At 40.5% G+C, this 22,255-nt stretch overlaps 1 protein-coding gene across 4 annotated transcripts in view; it reads right to left on the bottom strand.

Moving 5' to 3' along the window:
• Nucleotides 1-2,058: 2,058 nt before the first annotated feature.
• SLC41A3 (solute carrier family 41 member 3) overlaps nt 2,059-22,255 on the bottom strand; it is a 94,900-nt gene continuing 74,703 nt past the window's right edge. For all 4 annotated transcript variants that reach the window (XM_042962594.1, XM_042962601.1, XM_042962582.1 and 1 more), the window contains 2 exons: nt 4,242-4,390; nt 2,059-2,950 (listed from right to left, as the gene is read on the bottom strand). In XM_042962594.1, the coding sequence (XP_042818528.1) occupies nt 2,741-2,950; nt 4,242-4,390 (359 nt within the window). In that variant the 3' untranslated portion in view covers nt 2,059-2,740. The remainder of the gene's footprint in view (nt 2,951-4,241; nt 4,391-22,255) is intronic.

A 22,255-nucleotide genomic window follows, 5' to 3' on the forward strand; every position in this document is an offset into this window, starting at 1 on the left:
TCAATGAAAATCTGTCCCTAATATGTTAATCAAGTTTCACTTCAAACACAAACTTGACCCCTTGATTCTTAATCCATAAGGACTTTGACCTTAAAGTGACCATGAAATTGACCTTGACCTTGATTCAGTTCCTCATCGGGTTCCTGATTGTTGTTCAAGATAATATCTAGATCAAACTATGAATTTGACCTTGATCTTGACTTTGTCCATGATTCACACCCAATTCTTTGTCTAATCATCGAGGACATGTGTAGCCATGATTGTGAACTTAAATACAGATCCTCCTCAGTTTATGATGGGTTACATCCCAATAAACACATTTTAAGTCAAACATAAGTGAAAAATGCATCGAATACACCTAACCTATCAAACATCAGAGCTTAATCGTTTCCCACAAAGCTATTAGATAACAAAGTATTGACTATCTCCTATAATTTCAATACTCTTCTGAAAGTGACAAACAGAATGGCTGTAAGGATAGTAATTGTTATCCCCCACAATTGCTTGGCTGACAGACAGCTGCAGCTGTTGCTAACTGCCCCATGTCACCACAGAGTATCATACCATACCAATAACCCAGTAAAAGATCAAAACTCAAAATCTGAAGTACGGTTTCCATTGAATGCAGATTGCTTTCACATCACTGTGAAGTTGAAAAATCAGAAGTCGAATCATCATACATCAGGGATGATCTGTATGTTCCTGGTCTTGGAACTGATCTTGACCTTAACTATAAATTGACCTTAAACTTGATACTGATGTTGAATTTGACCTTGACTTTCACCTTGATTCAAATCCTCATCATCTTCCTATTGTCCAGACCATATCTACATCTGTGAATTAAGTTGGATCTAAACAACCATGACTTTGACCAAGGAATTGACCTTATCCTTCTGCCTGATTCAGGCCCTTGACACTATCAGCCAGAGCATGTACAGCTTTGCGATGTGAGGTTTAATCGAACCTTGAGTTTGGCTTCAATCTTAAATTTATATTCACCTTGACCCACTTCCTGCCCCTCACTCTTATCAAAACTCCATAGATAAAATTAACCCAGCTACTAACTTCAGTCCCATAGCAGGATTCATCCCAACTAAGATATTCAGCTCCACAACCAGATTTATACCCAATAATTCCTCAGCTTTGTGTGTGGATTTAACCCTGATGGCCACTTCAACACTGTAGCCAGATTCAGCTAGATGTTGACCTCAGTACTGGAGCTGCAGCAGGACTGTCCTTATGAGAACCACCTGGATTTATGCCTGATGGTGCCCTCAGTTCTGCAGCTAGGTTCATCACCTATGATGACCTTACCCCATAGGAAAATTCATCCCAGATTCTGACTTCAGCCCTGCATTAGGGATCATTTCCAATGATAACCTTACCTCATCTGGGTTCATCTCTGATGATGATCTCAGACCTGCACATGGATACATCTGTGATGATTTCAATGTGAAAGCTGTATTCAATCCTCATGTTTACCTCCTCTGTACAGAAAAATTCCTCCCCAATGTCGACTTCAACCTGGCAGAAAAATTCATCCCATAAATTTCCCTCATTCTAGCAAGAGGGTATATACCTGGTGATGTCCTCAGTCAAGGAACTATATGCATCTCCAGTGTTGACCTGTCTCACACATGTCTTCATCCAAGATGACATGAATAAGTAAATACCCGTTTCACCATATGAAGATAATAATCCTCAACCCAAATCATGGCTAAAGTTGTTATGATGAGTGATTAAGAAACAGGAAGTAAACATTTTAAAAAGTGAGGACATTCTGGGGCAGTGCTTCTCAAATGTAAGAGTGCATCAGAACAACATGGGGCTTGTTAAACCCACCTTGCTGACCCCACCCCAAGACAGGCTGACTGGCAGGCCCAGGGGAAGGAGGATTAACAACTTCCATGTCTAACAAGTTTCCCTGACTTTGATGCTTCTCTGCTAGAGACCACAGTTTGAGAAATAGACACTAGAGAAATGCCAGAGGTATTTGTTACCTACAGACCCCAAGTCTTATGGTTGCATTAACTACCTTTAAAGACACAAAAGGCCAAGTACAATATAATCTATGTTTTATTTTATACTTTTGTGATCACTAAAATCTAAACAGAAGTTTGGCTTCAACATAAAAAAAGAAAAAGAAAAATAGTGACAGGATTAAATACCAAGAGCAGATCACAAGGGTATGCAAGGAAGGGCTGTCCTGGGAAGGGTTGCACATTTGCAGGCACATCAGCAGAATAGCCCATGAAGCTTGGATCTAGTCAGCCTGTGGGTAAGCCACAGCACAGTCCTGAGGTATAGGCACAGAAAGTGTTTCCTTCCTGCTCCTTCCAAGTACAGGCTGTGTGGACACAGAACACTGCCCACACATCCCCCCAGTGCACTGGACATGCCTCTTCCTTCAGCGTCTTCAGGCCAGAGTCTCCTGCTCTCCACACACACACATGCACTTATTTGCACTCACCCAGCACATGAGTGCACACTCAAGCCCAGGAGCATGCAGTCACATGTACACAAACACTGCCTCTGATTTCAGGTCTCCTTCACCTTTACAGGCTCAGCTTCCAACTCCAGAGTCAAGATGTGTGAGTGTCCCTGGAAGGCTGACAAAGGATCACTGCAGAATCAGGGTGTTAACCATCCTTCCTGAGGACCTAGTCAGGGAGAAACTGTATTCTGTACCCTGCTGGTGGGAAGGAAAATTCTACTGAGCAAATACGGCTGCCTGGGCTCATTAGGGAGGCCCGGATGCTGGATCTGAGATGTCATCCAGCCCTGCTTCACTCCTCAATAACCAGTTGATAAGGAAGCAGAGTGTCAGGAGGCCAGTCCCTAGCAGGTCCCCCAGCCCTGTGAGGTAGGGGATGCAGTGGCTGTCTGGATCCAGAGCCTGGTGCCACGTGAGCCGAACCATCACTTCTGCCAGGTACAGCAGAATTGTCACCTGTCATAAGAGCAAGCAGACACAAAAGATGACAACTCAGTCAGAAAGCCAAGTGTCACCAAGAAACACTAGATTTCAAAGGCAGATACTAAGGTGGACATGTCAACCCCAGGGAGTCAACCCCATGTCAACCCCAGCTGGACTTCCTCCAGCTTCTCTTGGGGTCAATGCCTAGCTCTGAGCTCATGCAGAGGCCAGAAAGTCCACCCTCATCCACACTTGCCTAGTCTCCCTCCTGTCGTCAGGACCTGCTTGCAGCATCCTGAGGTGGCAGACAGATCGTCTCTGCTACACAGGTTCCTCTCACCTTCCTTAGAAACTCAAGACACAGACTTCAGATAGGGTTCCCTAGAGGGCCTCACTTGAGCCGTTTTGGAGAGTAACCCTTCCCTGGAAGCACCACAGTGCTGGTCTCACTTCAGAGCTCCTCAGTGTCTTGTCACAGGCTGACCGCAGCCCCTCTGTCCCCCTCGGGACAGTTTCTCAAAGTACCCTGCCCTATCCTTCATGATCAGGGACATGCTGCAATTGCAAATGCCCTAACTCAGAGGATTTGAAAACATCAGTCCCTAGTTCTAGCACTGCCCTCCTAGAACTGCCCATCAAGGCCCACCGTTATCCCTGTGGACATCCTAGGCCCACCAGGGGCATCCGACAACTAGTCTGGGCAGATAGTCTGCTGAGTACTACCCACAGGCAGGCACCAGCCTAACCTTTCATCATGCCCTTATCACCACCCAGCGCTGACTAAAAGTCCTTGTGTGTGTTTTAGCAACATCCCAGCAGGGACCTGGTCCCTGCCCACCCTGTCTGTGATGAATGATGTGCATGGCCCAGTTCACCAGCCAGAACCACACATCAGCTTGCTTCATGGCAACTTGCTGTATCTTCAGGACCATCCTCTGATCTCCTGGTGACAATTGAGCAGTGTGCTATATGCAGTATGGATGGTGCCTTGTGGGAAGTGGAGATTAATGAGTGTGCAGTGTAAAGTGTGTCATGTGCAGTGTGCTGTGTGTACTGTGGAGCATGCTGCTTGCAGTATGAAATGTGCCCTGTGCAGTATGCAATGTGGAATGCATGCAATGCAGAGTGTGGTGTGACTTCTGTGTCTGGTTCACACCCTTGAGCTTGAATATGTTGATTCTTGGAAGATGGGGGCCATGCCCTGCCATGTCCAGGAACCCCCCCAACCTCACCCCCTCAGCATCTTTCCCAGGTCAGGGAGATAAATCTTGCTGGCTGAATAAGCACTGAATGCTGCTTTGATGCTACTAACAGTCATCCTTACCTGCATCAGACTTGCTAGCAGATAGAACACCACAAACATCTTACTTTGTGGGACCAAATGGCCTTCCACCAAGTAAATGATATAGAAGAAAATCAGATGGCCCGGAACCACCAGAGAGAGCAGGACTCGAGCTGATACGGAATTAATTTCTGGAAAAGACAACCATAGAGGTGTGTGTGACTTGACAGGCAGCAGGGACCACCTTGGCATGTTTTAGTTTCCCGTGAGGCATCCGCATTCATTTATCTACTACACGAGTGTTTCCTGAGCACCTACTATACTGCAGGCATGTTCTAGCAGATGCGGATATAGCTCTGTCCCTTCCTTCAAGGAAATGACACTTTAGGGAAGAGAAAAAAAAAACAGACTTGAGTAGCAGAAACAAACAAGAAAGGTCATTTCAAAGGGTGACCAGTGCTAGGAAGCATGGGTCTTTGTTTTAGAGAACCAGGTGGGTACTAGCAAGATGAGTTACTGGATACTAAAAGCTCTCTCAAGAAGAGGACAACTTGGCTGAGACACACATCCGGAGGAGAGTATTCTGGGCAGAGAAAAGAGGATTTGCAAGGGGCTGAAGGTAGAAGAGAGCTCTGGAATGTGAGGGGAATGAAGGCTCAGCATGTGAAGTCTGATCCAGGGAGGGCTGGCACACTCATAGGGGGCCTCAGACAGCCCCTTCCTCACGCTAAGCCTGAGAGATCCATTCAGCACATTCTCTTTTGGCTTTAGCCCTCCAGGAATCTGAGACTCTGCAAGAAGTGTGACTTCCCTGCCCCAACCACACACACTTTTAAGAGCGTCACGTGTAAACGCAAATGACTCTTCAAACAGAAATAAAGAGTTTCAGTAAAAAGCCTCCATTTGCCTCTGAGTTAATATATTTCATCAAATTCCTAAGAAAGAGGGGGGAAATCATATAGCTTAGAAGCCAAAAACACTACCATAAAATAATATGTAGAGAGGGTGAGAAAACACAAGAGCTCCAAAGTCTATTTGTGATGAAAAATTAGACAAGGTATGAGAAGATTCTTTTAAAAAAAGAAAAAGTAGGGGCACCTGGGTGGCTCAGTTGGTTAAGCGGCCGACTTCGGCTCAGGTCATGATCTCACGGTCCGTGAATTCAAGCCCCGCGTCAGGCTCTGTGTTGCCAGCTCAGAGCCTGGAGCCTGTTTCAGATTCTCTGTCTCCCTCTCTCTGACCCTCCCCTGTTCCTGCTCTGTCTCTCCCTGTCTCAAAAATAAATAAAATGTAAAAAAAATTTTAAAAAATAAAAAAAAAAGAAAAAAAGAAAAAGTAGAAGCAAAATAAATAATTACTAATGGCAGCTGGCACTAAAACTCAAGACAATCTTGAGAGTAAGAATTCAGTAAAATATTTAGGTGCTGCTATACATTGGATGTTTGTCCATATCCCCCTTGCTTTCACCACCCAGATCTCCATGTTGTAACTTAACCCCGAGTGTGATGGTATTTGGAGGTGATTAAGTCATAAGGGTAGGGTACAGCACTCATGTATGGCATTAGTGCTTATAACTTATAAGCTATAAGAGACTTCAGAAAGCCTCTTCACCCTTTCTGTCATGTAAGCACATAGTGAGAAGACAGCTGTGAAGGAGGAACAGGCCATCACCACAGAATTTGCTAGTGCCTTGATCTTGAACTTCCACCCACCACAACTATAAAAAACAAGTTTCTTGTGGTTATGAGCCAATCATTTTATGCTTGCATTATAGCAGTCTGAACCAGGAAAGGTACAAAAATACAGAAATTGAAATAGATTTTCCAAACACAAGTGACAAATCAGAAAATATAATAGGTACAATCCATCAAATGCACTATTAGGTATTTACCCAAAGGATACAAAAATAAAGACCCAAAGGGGTACATGCACCCAAATGTTTATAGCAACATTATCAACAACAGCCAAACTACAAAGAGAGCCCAAATGTCCATAGACTGGATGAAGATGTGGTATGTATATATACATATGTATATATATATATATATATGTATATATATACACACACACACACATATATATATATACACACCATATATACATATGGTGTGTGTGTGTATGTGTGTGTGTACATATATATACACACACAGTGGATTATTCAGCCATCAAAAATGAAATCTTGCCATTTATAATGATGTGGATGGAGCTAGAATGTATTATGCTAAGTAAAATAAGTCAATCAGAGAAAGACAAATACCATACAATTTCACTCATATGTGGAATGTAAGAAACAATACAGATGAACATATGGGAAGGGGGTGTGGAAAGAGAAGACAGGGAGACAAAGCATAAGAGACTCTTAATGATAGAGAACAAACTGAGGGTTGCTGGGGGCAAGGGGAGTGGGGGTATGGGCTAAATGAGAGATGGGTATTAAGGAAGGCACTTGTTGTGATGAGTACTGGGTGCTGTATGTAAATGATGAATCACTGAATTCTACTCCTGAAACCAACATTGCATTGATGTTAACTAAAATTAAAATTAAAGAAAAAAAAGATAAAATGTGGTTCCCAGTACTAGAAAAAATAACGGGAATTTCCATGTTAAGACAAGATGGGGTAGACACATCTCTTCCTAATCCTCTCACTAAATACAACTAAAAATGCTGGACATTATATATAAAATAAACATAAGATTTTAAAAGGTGGAGAGAAAAAGTGGCTGGCCAGGGACCTCAGGATTCAATAAACAACACAGAGGTAAGTTACCTGAGTTGTTGTTTTGGTGTTTTGGTGGGTGGTGCTGGTTTATTTCATATATCCCAGACTGGATGCTGGAGAAGTCAGCAAGCCAGAAATGTCAATCAATGGGCAAGATTCAAAAGAAAAGACTCAACAAAAGCCTGCTCTGTCTAGCCAAAGGTCCAGAAGAGGGACAGCCTAGCAAAGCACAGAACTTCTAGACAACAGCTGCTGTATTCCAGACAAACATCACAGGAAAGACTGCAGCCCCACTTTCATCAGCAAAGGCCAAGTGGGGAGCCTGGACTCTGACCTAATCTATGTGGAATGTGGTGCTCACTCCTTCTGGCTGACGTGGGATAAGAGAAGACTAAGTGGAGAGTAAGTGGTACTCTGCCTGGTGGTAATGAGCTCCCCACTTCATGTTGATGAAGGCCATGTGGGGAACAGTAATAAGGCATCCCTCTCCCTCTCGGACAAGGTGGTATCAGAAGAACACAGACTCCCTGCCAGTCCACCAGCAATGAGGTGCTCCTCTTCGCCCAGTGTGTGAATAGAGATAGGGGAATCCTGGGCTTCCAGCCCTACCTGGAAGTAAGCAAGCAATGTATTATTCCCTTTCCTTCAGTGGTGCACTGTCAGAGGAGGTACCTAAAAAAGACTTAAATAAGATCCAGAATTTAATAACCTATACCCCAAATGCCTGGGATTTAATCGAAAATCACTTCTTACAAAAGAAATCTCTTATAACCAGTAAAGAAATAGAATTAGTAATCAAAAGTCTCCCAAAAAAACCAAGAGTCCAGGGCTGGGTAACTTTCCAGGGGAATTCTACCAAACATTTAAAGAAGAGTTAACACCTATTCTTTTGAAGCTGTTCCAAAAATTAGAAATGGAAGGAAAGCTTCCAAACTCATTCTAGGAAGTCAGTATTACCTTGATTTCAAAACCAGACCAAGACCCCACGAAAAAAGGAGAACTCCAGACCAATTTCCCTGATGAACACCGATGTGAAATTACTCAACAGGAAACCGACCAACCAGATACAACAATACATTAAAAGAATTGTTCACCATGACCAAGTGGGATATATACCCAGGATGCAGGGCTGGTTCAATATCTGCAAAAAAATCAATGTGATATATCACATTAATAAAAGAAAGGACAAGAACCACATGATCCTCTCGATAGATGCAGAGAAAGCATTTGACAAAATACAGCATCCTTTCTTGATAAAAACCCTCAAGAATGTAGGGATAAGAGGATCGTACCTCAAGATCATAAAAAGCCATATGTGGTATCATCCTCAGTGGGGAAAAACTGAGAGCTTACCCCTAAGGTCAGGAACATGACAGGGATGTCTACTCTTGCCACTGTTACTCAATATAGTATTAAAAGTCTTAGCCTCAGCAATCAGACAACACAAAGGAGTAAAAGGCATCCAAATTGGCAAGGAGGAAGTCAAACTTTTCACTCTTCGCAGATGACATGATACTCTATATGGAAAACCCAAAAGATTCCACCAAAAAACTGCTAGAACTGATCCATGAATTCAGCAAAGTTGCAGGATATAAAATCAACGCACAGAAATCAGTTGCATTCCTATACACCAACAATGAAGCGACAGAAAGAGAAATCAAGGAATCGATCCCATTTACAGTTGGACCAAAAACCATAAAACACCTAGGAATAAATCTAACCAAAGAGGTGAAAAATCTATACACTGAAAACTATAGGAAGCTTATGAAAGAAATTGAAGACACAAAAAAATGGAAAAATATTCCTTGCTCCTGGATTGCAAGAACACATATTATTAAAATGTCAATACTACCCAAAGCAATCTACATATTCAATGCAATGCTTATCAAAATAACACCAGCATTCTTCGTAGAGTTAGAATAAACAATCCTAAAATTTGTATGGAATGATAAAAGACCCCAAATAGCCAAAGATATCCTGAAAAAGAAAACCAAATCTGGAGGCATCACAATTCTGGACTTCAAGCTGTATTACAAAGCTGTAATCATCAAGACAGTATGGAAATCGCACAAAACCAGACACTCAAATCAATGGAATAGATTAGAGAACCCAGAAATGGACTCACAAACATATGGGGCCATTTAATCATTGACAAAGCAGGAAAGAAAATCCAATGGAATAAATACAGTCTCTTCAGCAATTGTGCTGGGAAAACTGGACAGCAACATGCAGAAAAATGAACCTGGATCATTTACTTAAACGATACACAAAAATAAACTCAAATGGATGAAAGACCTAAGTAAAAGACAGGAGGCCATCAAAATCCTCGAGGAGAAAGCAGGGAAACACCTCCTTGACCTCGGCTGCAGCAACTTCTTACTCAACACATATCCAGAGGCAAGGGAAATAAAAGAAAAAATGAACTATTGGGACCTCATCAAGATAAAAAGCCTCTGCACAGCAAAAGAAACAATCAGCAAAACTAAAAGGCAACCAACAGAATGGGAGAAGATATTTGCAAACGACATATCAGATAATGGGTTAGCATCCAAAATCTATAAAGAATTTATCAAACTCAACACCCAAAAAACAAACAATCCAGTGAAGAAATGGACAAAAGACATGAATAGACATTTCTCCAAAGAAGACATCCAGATGGCCAACTGACACATGAAAGAAGGCTCAACACCACTCATCATCAGGGAAATACAAATCAAAACCACAATGAGATACCACCTGACACCTGTCAGAATGGCTAACATTAACAACTCAGACCACAACAGATGTTGTCAAAGATGCAGAGAAAGAGGATCTCTTTTGCCCTGCTGGTAGGAATGCAAACTGGTGAGCCACTCTGGAAAACAGTATGGAGGTTCCTCAAAAAATTAAAAATAGGACTACTGTGTGACTCAGCAATTATACTACTAGGCATTTATCCAAGGGATACAGGTATGCTGTTTCAAAGGGGCACATGCACCCTAATGTTTATAGCAGCACTAACAACAATAGCCAAAGTATGGAAAAAGCCCAAATGTCCATCGATGGATGAATGGATAAAAAACATGTGGTATATATACACAATGGAGTATTACTCAGCAATCAAAAAGAATGAAATTTTGCCATTTGCATCTATATGAATGGAACTAGAGGGTATTATACTAAGTGAAATTAGTCAGCCAGAGAAAGACAAATATCATATAACTTCACTCATATGAGGAACTTAAGACACAAAACAGATGAGCAAAAGGGAAGGGAAGCAAAAATAATATAAAAACAAGGAGGGGAAGAAAACATAAGAGACTCTTAAATACCGAGAACAAACTGAGGGGTTGCTGGAGGGGTTGTGGCTGGGGGGATGGACTAAATGGGTAAGGGGCTTTAGGAAGGACACTTGTTGGGATGAGCACTGGGTGTTATACACAGGGGATGAATCACTGCAATTGACAACTGAAATCATTATAGCACTAGAGGCTAACTTGGATGTAAATTTTAAAAAAATGGAAAAAGAAAAAAGTCTCAACATGATGAGAAAATACAACTAACAGACACTAAGAATGAGATAAGAAGGTAGAATTATCTGAAAGCAATTTTAATGAATCTATTATAAAAGTGCTTCAACCACCAATTACAAACACACTTGAAACAAATGATAAAAATAGAAAGTTTTGATAAAAAAACAGAAAGTCTCAGAAAAGAAACAAAGATACAAAGAAGAACCATGTTGAAATTTTAGAATGGAAAAAACACATAATGGCCAAAAACCCCAAACAACTCAGAGAAAGGAATGAATAGCAGAATGGAGAGGACAGAAGAAAAATCTGTGAATTTGAAGGGAAAAACTATGGAAATTAGCCTATCTGAACAAGAGAGGGTAAAAATAGGCTGGCATGGGGTAATTGAACAGAGACTCAGGGGCTTATGGGACTAGAACAAAAGATCTATCAGAGTCCTAAGGGAAAAGAAGAAGAGAGTGGGACTGAAAGTGTATTTGAAGAAATAATGGCTTACAATTTCCCAAATTTGAAAAAATTTAAGTCTATTTCTTCAAAGAGGTGAGTGGACCCCAAATGTGGAAAATCCCTAAGAAATAGACATCAAAGTATATCATAACTCATAGTGTAAAAAGTAAAGTAAAATTCTTGAAATAAACAAAAGACAAATGACACCTTATGTATACAATAGAAACAATTCAAATGACAGTAATTTCTCATCAGAAGAAGTGGCACTTTTTCAAGTGCTGAAAAGTGAAAAAATACAATACTATATTGAATACTGAAAAAATATAATACTAGATATTTTGCATTTATGTAAATTTTTTCAAATTCTATTTTACTTCCATCATTTTATTTTAGTCTACTACATTGTATTCACTTTTTCAAATTTTCAAATGATTTCTTTTTTCCTTTTTTAAAATCCTTTTTCTCTTTTTTGTTTCTTTCCCTTTTTCTTAACTATAGAAAAAGAAAAATTTATATTTATTTTTAATTTTTATTAAAAATATTTTTCTTTAATTTTTTTCTACTATATTCTTTACTTTTGTATATATTTATTCAAATTCTATTTTACCCCATAATCTCATTTTAGTCTACTTCAGTGTATTCATTTTTGCAAATTCTCACACAATTTCCTTTTTTTCTCACCCATCCCTCCCTCTTTTTTTTCCCTCTAATCTGTCACACCACTTTCAACACCAAGACCAAAACATACCTAGGATCTAGCATCATCTGTTCATTCGATTTTATGTGTGTGTTTTTAATTTTTAATTTTAATATTTTTTTAATTTTAATTTTTTTAACTTCAATTTTTCTACCTCATTAAATCCTTTCCTCCCTTCAAAATGACAAAATTAAGGAATTCACCCCAAAGGAAAGAGCATGAAGAAATGACAGCCAGGGATTTAACCAACACAGATACAAGCAAGATGTCTGAACCGGAATTTAGAATCACGATAATACGAATACTAGCTGGAGCTGAAAATAGAAGTAAAAAATAGCCAGAATGATTTTAAAAATGCTATAACTGAGCTGCAATCATGGATGGATGCAGCGGCAGCAAGGATGGGTGAGGCAGAACAGAGAATCAGCGATATAGAGGACAAACTTATAGAGAATAATGAAGTAGAAAAAAAGAGGGAGATTAAGGCAAAAGAGCACAATTTAAGAATTAGAGAAATCAGTGACTCTATAAAAAGGAACAACATCAGAATCATAGGGGTCCCAGAGGAGGGAGAGAGAGAGAAATAGGGGTAGAAGGGTTATGTGAGCAAATCATAGTGGAAAACTTTCCCAACCTGGGGAAAGACACAGACATCAAATCCAGGAAGCACAGAGTACCCCCATTAGATTCAACAAAAACCGACCATCAACAAGGCATATCATAGTCAAATTCACAAAATACTCAGGCAAGCATAGACTCATGAAAGCAGCAAGGGAAAAAAAAGTCCCTAACCTACAAGGGAAGGCAGATCAGGTTTGCAGACCTATCCACAGAAACCTGGCAGGCCAGAAAGGAGTGGTGGGATATATTCAGTGTGCTGAATCAGAAAAATATGCAGCCAAGAATGCTTTATCCAGCAAGGCTGTCATTAAAAATAGAAGGAGAGAGAAAAAGTTTCCCAGACAAACAAAAATTGAAGGAGTTTGTGACCAATAAAGCAGCCCTGCAAAAAATTTTAAGGGGAATCTGAGGGGAGAAAAGATGAAAATATATATATATACATGTGTATATACACATGTGTATGTGTGTGTGTGTATATATATATATATATATATATACACACACATTATATATATATATATATACACATATATATATATACACACACACATTATATATATATATATATACACATATATATATATATAAATAGCAAAAGCAACAAAAGATTAGAAAGCACCAGAGAACACCATCAGAAACTCCAACTCTACAAGCATCATAATCCAATAAATTCATATCTTTTAGTACTCACTCTAAATGTCATTGGACTCAATGCTCCAATCAAAAGACATAGGATAACAGAATGGATAAGAAAACAAGATCCATCTATATGTTGTTTACAAGAGTACCACTTTAGACCTAAAGACACCTTCAGATTGAAAATAAGGGGATGGAGGGAGATTGAAGAAGATGGCGGCGTAGGAGGACGCTGGGCTCACCGCCCATCCTGCTGATCACTTAGATTCCACCTACACCTGCCTAAATAACCCAGAAAACCGCCAGAGGATTAGCAGAACGGAGTCTCCAGAGCCAAGCGTAGAAGAGAGGCCCACGGAAGAGGGTAGGAAGGGCGGCGAGGCGGTGTGCACTCCACGGACTGGTGGGAGGGAGCCGGGGCGGACGGGCAGCCTGCCGGCCAAGTAGAGCCCCCGAGTCTGGCTGGCAAAAGCGGAGGGGACTGACGGAGTGTGTTCCGACAGCAAGCGCGACTTAGCGTCTGGGAGGTCATAAGTTAACAGCTCTGCTCAGAAAGCGGGAAGGCTGGAAGACAAAGGGAGGGAGAGCTGCTGAGCCCCCGGATGACAGAGCTCAGTTTGGTGGGGAACAAAGGCGCTCGCCAGCGCCATCTCCCCCGCCCATCCCCCAGCCAAAATCCCAAAGGGAACCAGTTCCTGCCAGGGAACTTGCTCCCTCCAAGCAAACACCCAACTCTGCTTCTGCGGAGCCAAACCTCCGGCAGCGGGTCTGACTCCCTCCCGCTGCCACAGGGCCCGTCCTGAAGTGGATCACCTAAGGAGAAGCGAGCTAAGCCTGCCCCTCCTGCCCCCGTGCACCTTGCCTACCCACCCCAGCTAATACGCCAGATCCCCAGCACCACAAGCCTGGCAGTGTGCAAGTAGCCCAGAAGGGCCACGCCACCCCACAGTGAGTCCCGCCCCTAGGAGATGGGAAGAGAAGGCACACACCAGTATGACTGTGGCCCCAGCAGTGGGCTGGGGGCAGACATCAGGTCTGACTGTGACTCCGCCCACCAACTCCAGTTATACACCACAGCACAGGGGAAGTGCCCTGCAGGTCCTCACCACTCCAGGGACTATCCAAAATGACCAAACGGAAGAATTCCCCTCAGAAGAATCTCCAGGAAATAACAACAGCCAATGAACTGATCAAAAAGCATTTAAATAATATAACAGAAAGTGAATTTAGAATAATAGTCATAAAATTAATTGCTGGGCTTGAAAACAGTATAGAGGACAGCAGAGAATCTCTTGCTACAGAGATCAAGGGACTAAGGAACAGTCACGAGGAGCTGACAAACGCTTTAAACGAAATGCAAAACAAAATGGAAACCACGACGGCTCGGATTGAAGAGGCAGAGGAGAGAATAGGTGAACTAGAAGATAAAGTTATGGAAAAAGAGGAAGCTGAGAGAAAGAGAGATTAAAAAAACCAGGAGTATGAGGGGAAAATTAGAGAACTCAGTGATACACTAAAAAGAAATAATATACGCATAATTGGTATCCCAGAGGAGGAAGAGAGAGGGCAAGGTGCTGAAGGGGTACTTGAAGAAATAATAGCTGAGAACTTCCCTGAACTGGGGAAGGAAAAAGGCATTGAAATCCAAGAGACACAGAGAACTCCCTTCAGACGTAACTTGAATCGACCTTCTGCACGACATAGCATAGTGAAACTGGCAAAATACAAGGATAAAGAGAAAATTCCGAAAGCAGCAAGGGATAAACGTGCCCTCACATATAAAGGGAGACCTATAAGACTCGTGACTGATCTCTCTTTTGAAACTTGGCAGGCCAGAAAGGATTGGCACGATATCTTCAGTGTGCTAAACAGAAAAAATATGCAGCCGAGAATCCTTTATCCAGCAAGTCTGTCATTTAGAATAGAAGGAGAGATAAAGGTCTTCCCAAACAAACAAAAACTGAAGGAATTTGTCACCACTAAACCAGCCCTACAAGAGATCCTAAGGGGGATCCTGTGAGACAAAGTACCAGAGACATCACTACAAGCATAAAACATACAGATATCACAATGACTCTAAACCCGTATCTTTCTATAATAACACTGAATGTAAATGGATTAAATGCACCAACCAAAAGACATAGGGTATCAGAATGGATAAAAAAACAAGACCCATCTATTTGCTGTCTACAAGAGACTCATTTTAGACCTGAGGACACCTTTAGATTGAGAGTGAGGGGATGGAGAACTAATTATCATGCTACTGGAAGCCAAAAGAAAGCTGGAGTAGCCATACTTATATCAGACAAACTAGACTTTAAATTAAAGGCTGTAACAAGAGATGAAGAAGGGCATTATATAATAATTACAGGGGCTATCCATCAGGAAGAGCTAACAATTATAAATGTCTATGCGCCAAATACCGGAGCCCCCAAATAAATAAAACAATTACTCATAAACATAAGCAACCTTATTGATAAGAATGTGGTAATTGCAGGGGACTTTAACACTCCACTTACAGAAATGGATAGATCATCTAGACACACGGTCAATAAAGAAACAAGGGCCCTGAATGACACATTGGATCAGATGGACTTGACAGATATATTTAGAACTCTGCATCCCAAAGCAACAGAATATACTTTCTTCTCGAGTGCACATGGAACATCCTCCAAGATAGATCATATACTGGGTCACAAAACAGCCCTTCATAAGTTTACAAGAATTGAAATTATACCATGCATACTTTCAGACCACAATGCTATGAAGCTTGAAATCAACCACAGGAAAAAGTCTGGAAAATCTCCAAAAGCATGGAGGTTAAAGAACACCCTACTAACGAATGAGTGGGTCAACCGGGCAATTAGAGAAGAAATTAAAAAATATATGGAAACAAACGAAAATGAAAATACAACAATCCAAACGCTTTGGGACGCAGCGAAGGCAGTCCTGAGAGGAAAATACATTGTAATCCAGGCCTATCTCAAGAAACAAGAAAAATCCCAAATACAAAATCTAACAGCACACCTAAAGGAAATAGAAGCAGAACAGCAAAGGCAGCCTAAACCCAGCAGAAGAAAAGAAATAATAAAGATCAGAGCAGAAATAAACAATATAGAATCTAAAAAAACTGTAGAGGAGATCAATGAAACCAAGAGTTGGTTTTTTGAAAAAATAAACAAAATTGACAAACCTCTAGCCAGGCTTCTCAAAAAGAAAAGGGAGATGACCCAAATAGATAAAATCATGAACAAAAATGGAATTATTACAACCAATCCCTCAGAGATACAAACATTTATCAGGGAATACTATGAAAAATTATATGCCAACAAATTGGACAACCTGGAAGAAATGGACAAATTCCTAAACACCCACACTCTTCCAAAACTCAATCAGGAGGAAATAGAAAGCTTGGACAGACCCATAACCAGCAAAGAAATTGAATTGGTTATCAAAAATCTCCCAACAAATTAGAGTCCAGGAGCAGATGGCTTCCCAGGGGAGTTCTACCAGACGTTTAAAGCAGAGATAAAACCTATCCTACTCAAGCTATTCCAAGAAATAGAAAGGGAAGGAAAACTTCCAGACTCATTCTATGAAGCCAGTATTACTTTGATTCCTAAATCAGACAGAGACCCAGTAAAAAAAAAAGAGAACTACAGGCCAATATCCCTGATGAATATGGATGCAAAAATTCTCAATAAGATACTAGCAAATCGAATTCAACAGCATATCAAAAGAATTATTCACCATGATCAAGTGGGATTCATTTCTGGGCTCCAGGGCTGGTTCAACATTCGCAAATCAAACAACGTGATACATCACATTAATAAAAAAAAAGAGAAGAACCATATGATCCTGTCAATCGATGCAGAAAAGGCCTTTGACAAAATCCAGCACCCTTTCTTAATAAAAACCCTCAAGAAAGTCGGGATAGAAGGAACATACTTAAAGATCATAAAAGCCCACAGCTAACATCATCCTCGATGGGGAAAAACTGAGAGCTTTTTCCCTGAGATCAGGAACATGACAGGGATGTCGACTCTCACCGCTGTTGTTTAACATAGTGCTGGAAGTTCTAGCATCAGCAATCAGACAACAGAAGGAAATCAAAGGCATCAAAATTGGCAAAGATGAAGTCAAGCTTTCGCTTTTTGCAGATGACATGATATTATACATGGAAAATCCGATAGATTCCACCAAAAGTCTGCTAGAACTGATACATGAATTCAGCAAAGTTGCAGGATACAAAATCAATGTACAGAAATCAGTTGCATTCTTATACACTAACAATGAAGCAACAGAAAGACAAATGGAGAAACTGATCCCATTCACAATTGCACCAAGAACCATAAAATACCTAGGAATAAATCTAACCAAAGATGTAAAAGATCTGTATGCTGAAAACTATAGAAAGCTTATGAAGGAAATTGAAGAAGATATAAAGAAATGGAAAGACATTCCCTGCTCATGGATTGGAAGAATAAATATTGTCAAAATGTCAATACTACCCAAAGCTATCTACACATTCAATGCAATCCCAATCAAAATCGCACCAGCATTCTTCTCGAAGCTAGAACAAACAATCCTAAAATTCATATGGAACCACAAAAGGCCCCGAATAGCCAAAGTAATTTTGAAGAAGAAGACCAAAGCAGGAGGCATCACAATCCCAGACTTTAGCCTCTACTACAAAGCTGTCATCATCAAGACAGCATGGTATTGGCACAAAAACAGACACATAGACCAATGGAATAGAATAGAAACCCCAGAACTAGACCCACAAACGTATGGCCAACCCATCTTTGACAAAGCAGGAAAGAACATCCAATGGAAAAAAGACAGTCTCTTTAACAAATGGTGCTGGGAGACCTGGACAGCAATATGCAGAAGGTTGAAACTAGACCACTTTCTCACACCATTCACAAAAATAAACTCAAAATGGATAAAGGACCTGAATGTGAGACAGGAAACCATCAAAACCTTAGAGGAGAAAGAAGGAAAAGACCTCTCTGACCTCAGCCGTAGCAATCTCTTACTCGACACATCCCCAAAGGCAAGGGAATTAAAAGCAAAAGTGAATTACTGGGACCTTATGAAGATAAAAAGCTTCTGTACAGCATGGGAAACAACCAGCAAAACTAAAAGGCAACCAACGGAATGGGAAAAGATATTTGCAAATGACATATGGGACAAAGGGCTAGTATCCAAAATCTATAAAGAGCTCACCAAACTCCACACCCGAAAAACAAATAACTCAGTGAAGAAATGGGCAGAAAACATGAATAGACACTTCTCTAAAGAAGACATCTGGATGGCCAACAGGCACATGAAAAGATGTTCAACGTCGCTCCTTATCAGGGAAATACAAATCAAAACCACACTCAGATATCACCTCACGCCAGTCAGAGTGGCCAAAATGAACAAATCAGGAGACTATAGATGCTGGAGAGGATGTGGAGAAACGGGAACCCTCTTGCACTGTTGGTGGGAATGCAAACTGGTGCAGCCGCTCTGGAAAGCAGTGTGGAGGTTCCTCAGAAAATTAAAAATAGACCTACCCTATGACCCAGCAATAGCACTGCTAGGAATTTATCCAAGGGATACAGGAGTACTGATGCATAGGGGCACTTGTACCCCAATGTTTATAGCAGCACTCTCAACAATAGCCAAATTATGGAAAGAGCCTAAATGTCCATCAACTGATGAATGGATAAAGAAATTCTGGTTTATATACACAATGGAATACTACGTGGCAATGAGAAAGAATGAAATATGGCCTTTTGTAGCAACGTGGATGGAACTGGAGAGTGTGATGCTAAGTGAAATAAGCCGTACAGAGAAAGACAGATACCATATGGTTTCACTCTTATGTGGATCCTGAGAAACTTAACAGAAACCCATGGGAGAGGGGAAGGAAAAAAAAAAGAGGTGAGAGTGGGAGAGAGCCAAAGCATAAGAGACTGTTAAAAACTGAGAACTGAGGGTTGATGGGGGATGGGAGGGAGGGGAGAGTGGGTGATGGGTATTGAGGAGGGCACCTTTTGGGATGAACACTGGGTGTTGTATGGAAACCAATTTGACAATAAATTTCATATATTAAAAAAAAATAAAATAAACGTCTGGTAGAACTCCCCTGGGAAGCCATCTGGTCCTGGACTCCTATTTGTTGGGAGATTTTTGATAACTCATTCAATTTCTTCGCTGTTTATGGGTCTGTTCAAGCTTTCTATTTCCTCCTGATTGAGTTTTAGAAGTGTGTGGGTGTTTAGGAATTTGTCCATTTCTTCCTGGTTGTCCAGTTTGTTGGCATATAATTTTTCATAGTATTCCTTGATAATTGCTTGTATTTCTGAGGGATTGGTTGTTATAATTCCATTTTCATTCATGATTTTATCTATTTGGGTCATCTCCCTTTCCTTTTGAGAAGCCTGGCTACAGGTTTATCAATTTTGTTTATTTTTTCAAACCAACTCTTGGTTTCATTGATCTGCTCTACAGTTTTTTTAGATTCTATATTGTTTATTTCTGCTCTGATCTTTATTATTTCTCTTCTTCTGCGGGGTTTGGGGTGTCTTTGCTGTTCTGCTTCTTTTTCCTTTAGGTGTGCTGTTAGATTTTGTATTTGGGATTTTTCTTGTTTCTTGAGATAGGCCTGGATTGTAATGTATTTTCCTCTCAGGACTGCCTTCGCTGAGTCCCAAAGTGTTTGGATTGTTGAATTTTCATTTTCGTTTGTTTCCATATATTTTTTAATTTCTTCTCTAATTGCCTGGTTGACCCACTCATTCGTTAGTAGGGTGTTCTTTAACCTCCATGCTTTTGGAGGTTTTCCAGACTTTTTCCTGTGGTTGATTTCAAACTTCATAGCATTGTGGTCTGAAAGTATGCATGGTATGATCTCAATTCTTGTATACTTATGAAGGGCTGTTTTGGGACCCAGTATGTGATCTTGGAGAATGTTCCATGTGCACTCGAGAAGAAAGTATATTGTTGCTTTGGGATGCAGAGTTCTAAATATATCTGTCAAGTCCATCTGATCCAATGTGTCATTCAGGGCCCTTGTTTCTTTATTGACCGTGTGTCTAGATGATCTATCCATTTCTGTAAGTGGAGTGTTAAAGTCCCCTGCAATTACCACATTCTTATCAATAAGGTTGCTTATGTTTGTTAGTAATTTTTTTATATATTTGGGGGCTCCCATATTTGGCGCATAGACATTTATAATTGTTAGCTCTTCCTGATGGATAGACCCTGTAATTATTATAAAATGCCCTTCTTCATCTCTTGTTACAGCCTTTAATTTAAAGTCTAGTTTGTCTGATATAAGTATGGCTACTCCAGCTTTCTTTTGACTTCCAGTAGCATGATAAATAGTTCTCCATCCCCTCAGCAATCTACATATTCAATGCAATCCCGATCAAAATAACACCAGCTTTCTTAACAGAGCTAAAACAAATAATCCTAAAATTTGTATGGAACCAGAAAAGACCGTGAATAGTCAAAGCAATCTTAAAAACGAAAACCAAAGCAGGAGGCATCACAATCCCAGACTTCAAGCTATACTACAAAGCTGTAATCATCAAGACAGTATGGTACTGGCACAAGAACAGACACTCAGATCAATGGAACAGAATAGAGAACCCAGAAATGGACCCACAAATATATGGCCAACTAATCTTTGACAAAGCAGGAAAGAATATCCAATGGAATAAAGACAATCTTTTCAGCAAGTGGTGCTGGGAAAACTGGACAGCGACATGCAGAAAAATGAACCTGGACCACTTTCTTACACCACACACAAATAAACTCAAAATGGATGAAAGACCTCAATGTAAGACAGGAAGCCATCAAAATCCTCGAGGAGAAAGTAGGCAAAAACCTCTTTCATCCTGCCCGCAGCAACTTCTTACTCAACACGTCTCCAGAGGCAAGGGAAACAAAAGCAAAAATGAACTACTGGGACCCCATCAAAATAAAAAGCTTCTGCACAGCGAAGGAAACAATCAGCAAAACTAAAAGGCAATCGACAGAATGGGAGAAGATATTTGCAAATGACATATCAGATAAAGGGTTAGTATCCAAAATCTACAAAGTACTTATCAAACTCAACACCCAAAAAACAAATAATCCAGTGAAGAAATGGGCAAAAGACATGAATAGACACTTCTCCAAGGAAGACATCCAGATGGCCAACTAACACATGAAAAAAGTCTCAACACCACTCATCATCAGGGAAATACAAATCAAAACCACAATGAGATACCACCTGACACCTGTCAGAATGGCTAACATTAACAACTCAGGCCACAACAGATGTTGGCAAGGATGCAGAGAAAGAGCATCTCTTTTGCATTGTTGGTGGCAATGCAAGCTTGTGCAGCCACTCTAGGAAACAGCATGGAGGTTCCTCAAAAAACTAAAAATAGAACTATCCTACGACCCAGCAATTGCACTACTAGACATTTATCCAAGGGATATAGGTGTGCTGTTTTGAAGGGACACATGCACCCCATGTTTATAGCAGCACTATCATCAATAGCCAAAGTATGGAAAGAGCCCAAATGTCCATCAATGGATGAATGGATCAAGAAAATGTGGCATATATATACAATGGAGTATTCAGCAATCACAAAAAATGAAATCTTGCCATTCCAAATACGTGGATGGAGGGTATTATTCTAAGTGAAATTAGTCAGAGAAAGACAAAAATCATATGACTTCACTCATATGAGGACTTTAGGGGACAAAACAGATGAACATAAGGGAAGGGAAAAAAATTATATAAAAACAGGGAGTGGGACAAAACAGAAGAGACTCATAAATATGGAGAACAAACTGAGGGTTGATCGAGGGGTTGTGGGAGGGGGGATGGGCTAAATGCGTAAGGGACACTAAGGAAACTACTCCTGAAATCATTGTTTCACTATATGCTAACTAATTTGGGTGTAAATTTTAAAAAATAAATATAAAATTTTAAAAAATAAACAAAGAAACAAACCCTAAAAACCATACCACAATATTTAGTCAAGAGTTCCATTTTTGGTGTGTTTATCTGCTCTTCTGTTTGTTTGTTTTTGCTTTTAGAGAGGGAGAGAGTACTGTGGGAAGAGGGAGGGAGGAAGAGGGGGAGAGGGAGAGTGGGAGAGAGGGAGAGAGAGAGAGAGACTTTCCCATGACCTTGGGGTCATGACCTAAGCCAAAAATAAAAAGTTGGGACGATCAACCAACTGAGCCACACTGGCTCCCTGTATCTGCTCTTCTGGACCATGTATATACATGGGGGCAAGACTCAGCTTTCCCTGACTCATCACAATAATATGACATCTAGTACCTGGCAGACCTTCAATGAATATTTGAATGTTTGAATATTTGAATATTTAAATGAATGAATGAATCAATCAATCAATCAACTAAAGGCAA

Source organism: Panthera tigris, chromosome A2 (genome assembly GCF_018350195.1).
Source record: "Panthera tigris isolate Pti1 chromosome A2, P.tigris_Pti1_mat1.1, whole genome shotgun sequence".
Lineage (NCBI taxonomy): Eukaryota > Metazoa > Chordata > Mammalia > Carnivora > Felidae > Panthera > Panthera tigris.